At 67.9% G+C, this 10,011-nt stretch overlaps 4 protein-coding genes across 4 annotated transcripts; 3 read left to right on the plus strand and 1 right to left on the minus strand.

The window, feature by feature from the left end:
* Positions 1-35: 35 nt before the first annotated feature.
* FA09DRAFT_358177 (hypothetical protein) lies at positions 36-2,783 on the plus strand. The gene is made up of 15 exons (XM_025744923.1): positions 36-417; positions 478-494; positions 544-613; positions 676-727; positions 783-856; positions 914-1,096; positions 1,145-1,213; positions 1,273-1,283; positions 1,337-1,433; positions 1,489-1,511; positions 1,571-1,728; positions 1,790-1,839; positions 1,895-2,066; positions 2,117-2,522; positions 2,580-2,783. Exons 1-15 carry the CDS (start codon positions 77-79, stop codon positions 2,714-2,716), a joined length of 1,860 nt encoding a protein of 619 aa, XP_025601096.1. The 5' UTR covers positions 36-76; the 3' UTR covers positions 2,717-2,783.
* Positions 2,784-3,026: 243 nt separating this feature from the next.
* FA09DRAFT_358178 (FMN-dependent alpha-hydroxy acid dehydrogenase) lies at positions 3,027-4,750 on the plus strand (the record flags this gene model as incomplete). The annotated part of the gene is made up of 7 exons (XM_025744924.1): positions 3,027-3,475; positions 3,526-4,009; positions 4,066-4,198; positions 4,251-4,330; positions 4,385-4,429; positions 4,483-4,580; positions 4,642-4,750. Exons 1-7 carry the CDS (start codon positions 3,150-3,152, stop codon positions 4,748-4,750), a joined length of 1,275 nt encoding a protein of 424 aa, XP_025601097.1. The 5' UTR covers positions 3,027-3,149.
* A 27-nt stretch (positions 4,751-4,777) lies between these two features.
* FA09DRAFT_327544 (hypothetical protein) lies at positions 4,778-8,335 on the minus strand. The gene is made up of 7 exons (XM_025741438.1): positions 7,026-8,335; positions 6,680-6,905; positions 6,467-6,625; positions 6,048-6,409; positions 5,542-5,991; positions 5,307-5,485; positions 4,778-5,243 (listed from the first exon to the last, which is right to left on the minus strand). Exons 1-7 carry the CDS (start codon positions 7,924-7,926, stop codon positions 4,884-4,886), a joined length of 2,637 nt encoding a protein of 878 aa, XP_025601098.1. The 5' UTR covers positions 7,927-8,335; the 3' UTR covers positions 4,778-4,883.
* Positions 8,336-8,537: 202 nt separating this feature from the next.
* On the plus strand, positions 8,538-9,927 carry FA09DRAFT_115262 (hypothetical protein). Its single transcript, XM_025739009.1, has one exon. The coding sequence runs from the start codon at positions 8,701-8,703 to the stop codon at positions 9,562-9,564; it is 864 nt and encodes a 287-aa protein (XP_025601099.1). The 5' UTR covers positions 8,538-8,700; the 3' UTR covers positions 9,565-9,927.
* The last annotated feature ends 84 nt before the right edge of the window (positions 9,928-10,011 follow it).

Genomic DNA, 10,011 nt, shown 5'->3' on the forward strand with positions numbered 1-10,011 from the left:
GAAGCGCGGCAGATTACGCATCTGCTCCTTCTCTCGCAACCACCAGCAGCATCTGCAGGTAGGCAAGCAAGGCTCGATGCCAGTGTCGCACTCCAGTGCGCCCCACGCCGGCGGCTCCAGCCACGACGGCGCGGGGCCTGCCGCTGCGGCAACGCACCACCCGCACCACCTCAAGTACGGCGCCATCACAACGTCGGGATTCGCACCCGGCGAGCTGCAGGCGCACGAGCACGAACACCTCGACGAGCCGGCGCGGCGCCGCCTGCTGCGCGACCGCACCAGCGAGCTCATCGACGCCGAGGCGCGCCGCATCCACTCGCAGCGCCGCTACCTCTTCCGCAAGCCGCGCCCGCTGCAGTACTTCCGCGGCACCACGCTCGTGCGCGACGATTCGGAGCGGGCAAGCGGACGCCTGGAGTGAGCGCGTGTGCTCGAGGTTCTCACTGCTAGACTGACTCCGAGCGTGCTCACGCGCAGGCTATTCTTCGACCTCAGTGAGCTGCACGCTGGGCATGCCAAGCAGACATGCTCATCCCTTCGCAGCCTTCGTCGGCATCATCGCAGTCCTGGCAGAGGAGGTCATTGCAGAGCCTACAGGCAGCAGTCTCGTCCGGTGCGACAAGCTCATCTGCCTGCGCCCGGCGGATCAAACATGCTCAGGCCGTCTGCTCGCAGCTATCTGATCACCTACACGACCGCCTTCTACGTCTGGACTTTCATGCGCGAGGTATGTGTGCCATACTCGGGCAGCGGGTGCTGAGCTAACCCGGTCGACCGTCTAGATCTTCAACGCCTTCTACAAGGACGATCTGTCGCAGCGGATGCTGGTGCTCACCGTCATGGCAGCCTTGGTTGTGTGAGGCACGGGTTCTGAGCCACTGCAGTCCGCCAGACGCTCACCCCTGCTCTTCAGCTTCGGCAACAATGCAACGCTCGTGAACCTGCCATACACCGAGAGTCCCGCGCGTGCCGCCGCGGTCGGCGCCTATCTCATTGCCGAGGGCGCCATCTTCTTCACCTGCTTCATGTACAGCTTCCACGTCAAGGCCTATCGTCTGCAGCTGCGGGCCTCGTGCTTAGGCTGGGTCATCACTGCGTGCGTGCCGGGCCACTGCCTGCTGCGAGCAACGCTGACGTCGCGCAGTGCCCTGTACATCGGTGCCATCTTCGTGAGCACCCGCGCAGCCATCGCGATGTCGGTCGTCGCCATCTTGTGAGCGCAGCAGGTCCCAGGAGACGTCAGCGCCGACTCGCTGACCTGCTCTGGCGCAGCATCGAATGGGGTGCGCTTGGTCCTAGACGCATGCCTCGCAGATCAGCGCTGACGTGTGCGCAGCGGTCTGGTGCACGGTGTACTCGCCTTGGTTCAAGCGCAAGATGAAGCTGGCGTACAGCTCGGGCCTCAACATCGAGCACGAGGTAGAGCGCTTCAAGTGAGACCCGCGCCCGCAGCGCGGGCTGCCGCGCTGACCCCTCTCGTACCCGAAGTGACTTCATCACTCTAGTCATGGGTCAGTCCATCGGCCTCTGTCAGCCAACGAGCCGCCCTCTGACCTTGCCTTACGTCCAGGCGAATTCCTCTACTCCGTCTTCAAAGGCAGCCCGGCAGGCCTGGGCATGCATCTCTCGACGCTGCGCGCCGTGCTGGCCGTCGCCGTGGCCTTCTGCTTCCAGCTCTTCTACATGCAGGGCGCGAGCAGCAAGGCGTTCGTACATCCCATCCGCCATGTGCGTCTGCCCGCCGCCGTTCCCTCTCACCCCTCTTTGCTTATGCGGCTGCGCCGCTCAGAGCGTCCGAACGGTCATCCCATGGTTCACGCTGCATCTGCCGATTGTCAGGCAAGTCTGCATGCAGACGCGCGAAGCGGGGAGAGCTACTGACCGCGTTGCACAGCGCCCTCACGCTGTGCGGCGACTCGATGGCGGATCTGACCAAGGAGCAATTTGTGCCGCAGGCCATCCGCTGGATCACCTGCGGCACCTACGCGATCGGCATGCTCGGCATGTGGGCGCTGGCGATGCTCGAGCAAGAGACAGACATGCCAGGCGAGCTCTGGGTCCGCAAGGTACGTCTGCAATTGCGCCTAGCCTGCGCTCGCTGACGATGGGCCGGCAGAATCTCCGCTTGCTGCCCCGTCTTGCGGCTGGCTTTGTCGCCATCTTCCTGCCCCTGACGCCTCAGGGTGGCGAGCCGGAGCACGGCGAGGAGGGGCCGGTGCATCTGGTCCGACTGCTGCGGCGTGCCGTCGAAGAGGGCGCTGGCAGCGCGGGCGAGGCGAGCCCAGAGGGCGCCGCCTCGGGCTTCACTGCGGCCTCGCTAGACTCGACGCGCCTGCTCGCCGTGCTGGCGGGAATGTCTCTTCTCGTGCTGCTTTGGGAGATGATCAGCAGCCTCGACGGCCCCAATGCACCACACGAGAGCGCACACGAGGGCCTTCTTGCTGCCATTGACACTGGTCACACCTCGACACATGTGCTACAGACGCCGGCATGGCGCGGCTTCCCGACCATCGCCGAGCCAGGTGCGTTGTGGGCGGGCGTGTGGGCGGCATGACACGTCGCTGACTTCAGGGCTACAGGCTGCGCCACGGTTGACCGCAGCCATCAGCGCTCGCACGGCGACGACGAGGTGGTGTGCGAGTGGCACCGCACGGTGTCGGGACCTGCCGAAGGACAAGACACGCCGCGCAAGCCGACCCCTGGGCACGCTGTGTAAGCAGGACGTGTGGCAGCCGGCAGGTGTGCGGTGCTGGCCGGCGGAGCAATGACGAGCGAGTTACCATGCAGCTGCGTGTGCACCTGAGCAGCTGGTCCTGCCGTGTGTGGGCGTGCGCCCTCTTGATCGCGCTTGCGAGCCTCCGAGCATCCGGTGCCGGTACCGCTGCGGCGGTGCGCTTCCGCTGTGCCGCTGTGCCGGCGGTTGGCTTGCGGGGCAACGCTGTCGGCGCGGCGCGATCTCGAGATCTCGGGGCGGCAGCGCTGTGTGCGGCGCCGGCGAGTGACACAAGGGTGCGCCATGCGGCCAACCTCCACCTCCGCATCCCGACGCCTCGGCCTCGGAGGGCCACGCTTGCCCCGCCGCTCGTCTGCTGCTGGCTGGCCGACACCGGCCTATCACTCCACCACCACTCACCACCCATAGCCTCACCATGGATCCGACCAACCTGCCGAAGCGCACCACGCCGCACTGGTCGCTCTACCAGCGCCAAGCGTTCGACACCGGCGGCGCGCTCTTCTCCAGCCACCCCGACGAGGTCGAGGCGCTGGCACACGAGCGTCTCTCCGCCGGCGGCTGGTCGTATGCCTCGTGCAACGCCGGCCTCGGCGACACGCACCGCGCCAACCGGCAGGCGTTCCAGCACTGGCGCATCGTGCCGCGCATGATGGTAGACACCAATGAGCGCGACACGACGACGGAGGTGTATGGCAAGCGCCTCGCCGCGCCCCTCGCCTTCTCGCCCGTCGGCATCAACAAGTGAGAGAGTAGCTGTGTGCCGCTCCTGCACGGGCTGACTAGCTCGGCAGAATCTACCATCCCGAGGGCGAGCTGCCCGTGGCGCGCGTGGCCGGCGAGCTGGGCCTGCCCTACTCGCTCTCGACGGCCGGCTCCTGCTCGATTGAGGATGCTGCAGCACACAACGACCAGGGTGCACAGCTGGGCAAGGAGCAGGACAGAGGCTCGGTCGACAGCAAGGGGCTGCGCTACTTCCAGCTCTATCTGCCACACGACGACGAGCTCGCCACTTCGCTCTTGCAGCGTGCTGCCGACTCCGGCTACGACGCCTGCATTTTCACCGTCGACACCTGGCAGCTGGGCTGGCGGCACGAGGACATCCGCCTTGGCAACTACGGCTTCTACAAGGGCATCGGCACCGAGCTGGGAGCGTCGGACCCCGTCTTCCGCCGCAAGCTTGATGAGTGGGGCCTCGACCCTGTCAAGGACACGAAGGAGGTCGGACGCAAGTGGATTGACTCGGTCTGGCACGGCAAGGCGTTTGACTGGTCAAAGGTGAGACAACAACGAGGAAGTCTGCAGGGTCTCAATCGCTGACGCCTCGCCTGCAGCTGCCGTGGGTCATTGCTGAATGGAAGCGCGTCAGCGGCGGCAAGCCGTTCCTGCTGAAGGGCGTGCAGAGCGTGGCCGATGCGCTGCGTGCCAAGGAGGCCGGCTGTGACGGCGCTGTGGTCAGCAACCATGGTCAGTGATTGCGCACGACGCAGCACTCTGCAGAGTCTGACAATCGCTACAGCTGGTCGCCAAGTCGACGGCGCGGTGGGCAGCCTCGATGTGCTGCCAGAGATCCGCGAGGCTGTGGGCGCTGACTGGACGGTGAGCAGCTTGCCCCAAGTGCGCATGCAGGCTTGGCGCTGACATCTCGAGCAGCTGATGTTCGACTCGGGCGTCCGCTCCGGCGCCGACATCTTCAAGGTGTGCCAGGGACCTGCTGCCGTCTTCAGCCATGCTCACGCGCCGCTTCACAGGCGATCGCGCTCGGCGCAGACCTGGTCATGATCGGCCGCATGTGGATCTACGGCCTGAGCATCAAGGGCGAGGAGGGCGTGCGGCATGTGCTGCGCAGGTCAGTGCTCTCTCTTCGCCTCTCAGACTGTCGCCCGCTCATGCACCCCGACCTCGCGCAGCCTGCTCGCCGAATTCGACATTCTAATGAACGTCGCCGGCTTCCGCAGCATCAAGGAGATCGACCGCAGCGCGCTGCGCTACGTCGGCCCTGCCGGCGCGCATCTGTGATGTCCCAGACGTCTCAGAACGGCGGTTGGTGCTTAGCATGTATGGTGTGATTGCAGCGGCGGGAATAATGCAGAGCGATGAGAAGCAAGAGAGTGTGGGGTAGGGTTTAGAGAGAGGCACGCGAGACTGAGAATCAGCGCTGCGACAGGACATGCACCGTCTCGAGCTCGGCGCGCGCTGCGATCTCTGCGCCTGTAGGGACATCATTGGACGCGAAGTCCTGCTGCAACAGCAGCGGCGAAGGCTGTTGCGGCTGAGGCTGCGGTTGTTGCAGAGACGGCACGCCCTTGCTCTCGCCGGAGATCTTGGCCTTAGTGACAGCGAGCGGCAGCGGCGAGTCGGTCGAGGAGCGCAGGCTGCGAGGCAGGCCTCGGCCTAGGTCGAAACGCAGGCCAGAGCCTCTGAAGCGCGCGGCGGCGCCGTCGAGCGCGTGCAGGTGTGCCTCGGGGGTGCCGGGCGGCGGAGGCATGCGTGGAAGTGCTGGAGGAGGGATCTGAGAGGGCGCACAGCGTCAGCAGTGCATCGCACGCAAATAGCGCGGCGCGGCTCGACTCACTCGCGAGTCTGGCAACGTGCACACCGCAAGCAGCGCCAGGCCGGCCAACGTCGAAGCAGCGACGATCGAGGCGCGGAAGAGCAGCACGTAGGTGTTGACGAGTGCGGCGCGCTCTGGGCTTGTGAGCGGATGCGAGGGCAGGAAGGTAAGCGGCTCGGCGAGCAGCGACGTGAGCAGGTCTGTGAGACGGAGGCTGTCAGTGACAAAGCCTGGAGGTGCGCGAGATTGCACTCACTGTGCGCGTGCAGAGGCAGCAGAGCAGAGTTGAGCAGGCCAGGCAGTCGGGCAGCCCAGAGCGCGCCGCAGAAGCTGGCGCCCAGCGCGCGGCCAACGGCCGTGACGAGGAGCAAGCTCATGTGCAGCGTCGAAGAGAGCGAAGCCGAGACGTGCGAGAGGACGAGCGCCTCGGTAACGCCAAAGCAGAGTGCTTCTCCGGAGCCGAGCAGGAACTGCGCGAGAGCCATGCGCGAGAGACTGGCTGCTTCGCCATTGGTGCCGAACATCAGGCCCAGTCCAGTGAGGAACGTGAGCGCGCCGCCGATCGCCAGAGCCTTGACGTGGCCCGTGTAGCGCGTGAGCAGCGCGATGGGAAGCGCACAGACGCCGAGGAAGAAGGGTCGCAGCGCCGAGATGAACTGCTGTGCCAACGGCGCAGTGTTGTGCGCAACGTAGAGGAACGACGGCACTGTAGGACTGTGTCAGAGGCTGCACCGGGCAATGCACGCGACACGCTCCACTCACAGTACGTGTCAAGCAGAGCTGTGCTAGCCGCCAGCGCAGCCAGCGCAGCCGCACCAGCCCAGAAGGCGCGCGACGCGAGCAGCGCATGGCTGACGAGCGGCACACGCGTGCGGCACTGCGTCGCGAAGAAGAGCAGCGAAAGCGCGGCGCCTGCGAAGAGCAGTGGCGCATGCGCGCTGCGTGCATGTCGCTCCGGCGAGGCGGCGGAGAGCGCCGGCGGCAGTGTGAGGAGCGAGAGGGAAAGGAGAAGCAGCCCGTGCGAGAAGAGCGAGAGCTGCGAAGTGCTGAAGCGCGACGCCTGGCTGGGCAGCAGCGAGAGCATTGGGTATAGAAGCAGCGGCAGGAGAGAGAAGACGAAGACGCTAGAGGCGCACGCATCAGCATTTCGAGCCCGCACTTCTCGCTGCGCAGCAACTCACCTCGTCCGCCAGCCGCCGGCACTGTCGACTCGCGTGCCACCGAGCAGCAGCGCACTCGCGGCCACACCAACAGACTTGAGCAGGCCCAGCGCAGCGGTGGCGATCCGCGCGTCGCGGCCTGCCACGTCTGACAGGGTGACAGTGCCGAGCACGACGAGGCTGCGAGGGCGCATGTCAGCGAAGGGCTGGCGCAGCGCTCGCATGCAGACTCACGCTTGTGCTCCGCATTCGGCTGCAATCGACGCCAGCAGGAGCGCGCGAGGTGCAAGCAGGCCGGCGAGGCAGACATGGCCGGCGCCGAGCAGGCACAGAGCGATCCAGCTCACGCGCAGCCGCGACGCCATGTCGAGACGTGCACACGGCAGCACGGCGAGCAGGCTCAGCGCGCGCGTGACGTGTAGCAGCGGGAGGTGCGGATGCAGCGAGAGCGACGAGAGCGCTGCGGGACGACAGTCAGCTGTCTGCGCAGATCTGAGGTCCTGGGCTTGCGAGGCGGCGGGCATGGACGCCTGCCAGAGCGCAAGACCGCAGCCTCGCATGGGACTCGCTGGCTACTCACCTACAGCACCCCAGCTTCCCGCCAACGTCTCGCGCGCCGCCAGCGCGGCGGCGCTCACGGCCACCAGGGTGCCTACGCTGCGGCGCTTGGGCCCCAGCGCCGCCCACGCCGTCGCGAGCGGGTCCTCCTCCTTCAGGCCGTCGTCGTCTGGCAGCTGCAGGCCATCCGCGTAGCCCTCGAGCACATCGAGCGGCGATGGCCGCTCAATGCTTCGCCGTATCGATCGTGGCGTCGGCATCGTGCCTCGCCGCGGTGGCGCGCTGGCGGGTCGCGCCTCGCCCGGAGTGATGAAGCCGCCGTCGCCTTGCGCGGGAGAGGCAAGCGCAGGCCGTTGTCTCGGCATACCCGCCACGGGCATGATGCTGGGAGAGCCAGTACTCGACGCCGGCGTGCCGTACGACGAGCGCCGGGGGGTGTGACTTGTCGAGCGTCGCGGCTGTGCTGGTCCCAGTACCGGCGAGGCGCACGCAGGCGGTGAGGCGTAGCCGGCCGCCGAAGAAGCGGGCGGCGTGGCGGGCACAGGCCCGAGCACGAAGGAGCGCCGACGCACCTCGGCGGCGGCTGCGCCCAGCGGGACGCCCGGAGGCGGCAGGTGCCAGGAGGAGGGAGTGGCGCCGCCGATGCGCGGCGAGAGGAGTGGCGTGCCGCTGCGCGACGGCGGCAGCGACGTCGAGTGCGCCTGGCTGGGCGAGTAGTAGCTACTGGCGCTGCTGCTTCCGCCCGTCTGTGCCTGCTGTGCCACAACGGCGTGGCTGCTGCTGCTGCCGCTGGCGACGCGGCTGCCGCTGGCGGAGGCGAAGGCGGACGACGACGACGAGGGCGATTGCGGGAAGTACGAGTTGGCGGCGGCAAAGGCAGCCAGACGCGGCGTGCTCGGCTGCGACGACGGCAGCGCGGACATGATGGTCGCGCGAGTTCAGATGAGGGCGAGAGATGAGAGAGGAGAGGAGGCGCGCCGGCGGTAACGTGCCGGGCGAAAACGAGCCCAGGCTCCACTTCTGGCTCGTGCGCGAGAGTGTGGCCCCTTTGAGGTGCTCGCGGTGCCTGTTACGGCAGAGCAGCAGGCAGCGAGAGCCGTTCTAGATGCCGATCGAGGCACGAGAGGCCCTGGAGTGCGCGGCGGGTGCGATGCGGGAGCACCGAGGCGGCCCCGGCGTCAGGCACGCCCGAGCAGCAGGCGGCAGCAGCCGTCTCCTCTCCTCTCTGCGCCAGAGCAGCAGCAGCGGCGCGGCGAGGCGATGCGCAGCGTGCGGACGAGGCGTGAGAGGCCGGCAAGGCGTGACGAGCAAGACGCGGAGCGGGAACGGGTGCGATGTGGATGAGAAGCAGCCGTGGCCGCGGCAGGGGCGAGAGGCCGGGCGGGCGGGCGGCGCGGCGCGCGGCGCCTCCTCGGCCTGTTGACGCCGCGCCCGCAGCGCCGGCGCCCTCCTCCAGCGCGCGGCGCCTTCGCCGTCCCGGCACCGCAACGCCGCCGCCGCAGGAGCATCCGCCGCTGCGTCTCGCGGCCGTGCGCTGCCCGCTGCTGGCCAGCACAGCTCGCCGTGCTGTTCTCTCGGTGCTCTTCGCCGTTCTGCTCCTCGCTGCCGCAACTCCGCCTGGCCCTGCGCCTGCGCTGCTGGTGCTGTCCTGCGCGCGCGCTTAGGGGAGAGGGATCGACGCTCCACGCTGCGCGGCGATGCCGGCGCTGCGCAGCCCGGCCGTGCATGGCAGCAGCGCCGTCACTGACTGCGCTGCGTCGTCCATCGCGGCCATGCCTCGTGCTGCGCTGCCGCTGCCGCAACCGCACCGCCGCTGTGCGGCCTCTCTGCTGCCGCTCTACGCGCGCTGCACGCGACGTGGCGCCGGCGCTCGCGGCACGGCACGAGTCGAGCTGCCGCGTCCGTCCAGCCACATACGCAGCCGCTCAGCAGCAGCAGCACGCAAGCTTGAGAACGCGGCCGCTGCTCCATGCGGCGGTTGCGCCGCCAGAACGCTGCGAGATGCACGCCGTGCAGGCCGGGGAGGCGAGATGGCGCCGGCATGCGGCTGCAGCACCAGCACGCAAGGGCGGCAAGCGCCCTTCCTCTGCCCGCTGCCGCGCGCCTCGTCCATCTGCGCCGCGCTCCTCGCCCGCCGGCGCACCTCTTTCGACGCCGCTCGCTGCCTCCTGCACGCCGGCGCAGCTGAGCAAAGGCGGCACCTGCAGCTGCACGGCACGGAAAGCTCCGCCGGCTTTGCGCTTCATGCGGCGGCTCGCGCGGTGCCGCCTTGCAGCCGCAGGAGCGTCGCGTGGTGCCGTCGGCGTGCCGAGCTCTGCTGTGCTGCTGCACCTCGTGCTCGCAGCCCCTATCTGAGCTGTACCGCACCGAGGCAGAGTCTCGCACCGCAGATCCTTGTCGCACGCCGTGTCGCACCCTCGCGGATCGCGCAGGCGCAGGACAGGAGATCGACAATCGCCTCCGCACCTCGGCGAGCAAGCATGCCTAGCGCCGGGCGAGCAGCCACGCCAGAGAGCAACACCGCTGTGCTGTGCTGCTGGAACGCCGTGCTTGATGCTTGAGGGTGGATGTCGTAAAGCACCAACGCTGAGCATCTCGTTGAGAGAGCGAAGGGATATTCAGTTAGCCACGTGTGTCTTGGTGCCGCTCCCGAGGAGCCAAGGGTGATTTCGGCAGCGGGTATGCGGAGGAGTTCGACGCCGTTCAGCGCATGCTCTCACTGGCAGCGCAGACTCGACTCTGGGGCCCGGCTGAAGCAATAGCGATGTAGAGGTTGCGCCTCTCTGAATAATGGAGGTGAAGTCTCTACTTCAGCGGCACTTGTAGTCTGTCGCTAGCCGCACCCGCGCTGGACGTCGGGATGGGAGGGGGGGTGAGGCGGCGGCGCGGCGCTGTCGCACGGGAGGCGCCGGCGCCCGAGCGCGGCTGCGCGCTTGGCCTTGAGCTTGCTGCAGCCACGACGCTCGCGCGCCGCGCGACGCGTTGAAGCGCCGCCGCACCCGCGCGCA

Source organism: Tilletiopsis washingtonensis (assembly GCF_003144115.1).
Source record: "Tilletiopsis washingtonensis strain MCA 4186 unplaced genomic scaffold FA09scaffold_2, whole genome shotgun sequence".
Lineage (NCBI taxonomy): Eukaryota > Fungi > Basidiomycota > Exobasidiomycetes > Entylomatales > Tilletiopsis > Tilletiopsis washingtonensis.

Coding starts and splice junctions, on each gene's coding strand:
- FA09DRAFT_115262 (XM_025739009.1), top strand. CDS start 8,701: ATGCCGGCGCTGCGCAGCCCGGCCGTGCATGGCAGCAGCGCCGTCACT.
- FA09DRAFT_327544 (XM_025741438.1), bottom strand. CDS start 7,926: ATGTCCGCGCTGCCGTCGTCGCAGCCGAGCACGCCGCGTCTGGCTGCC. Junction 5,486..5,541: donor GCTGCCTCTGCACGCGCACA/GTGAGTGCAATC, acceptor TCCGTCTCACAG/ACCTGCTCACGTCGCTGCTC. Junction 5,244..5,306: donor GCACGTTGCCAGACTCGCGA/GTGAGTCGAGCC, acceptor GCGCCCTCTCAG/ATCCCTCCTCCAGCACTTCC.
- FA09DRAFT_358177 (XM_025744923.1), top strand. CDS start 77: ATGCCAGTGTCGCACTCCAGTGCGCCCCACGCCGGCGGCTCCAGCCAC. Junction 614..675: donor ACAGGCAGCAGTCTCGTCCG/GTGCGACAAGCT, acceptor GTCTGCTCGCAG/CTATCTGATCACCTACACGA. Junction 728..782: donor TCTGGACTTTCATGCGCGAG/GTATGTGTGCCA, acceptor TCGACCGTCTAG/ATCTTCAACGCCTTCTACAA.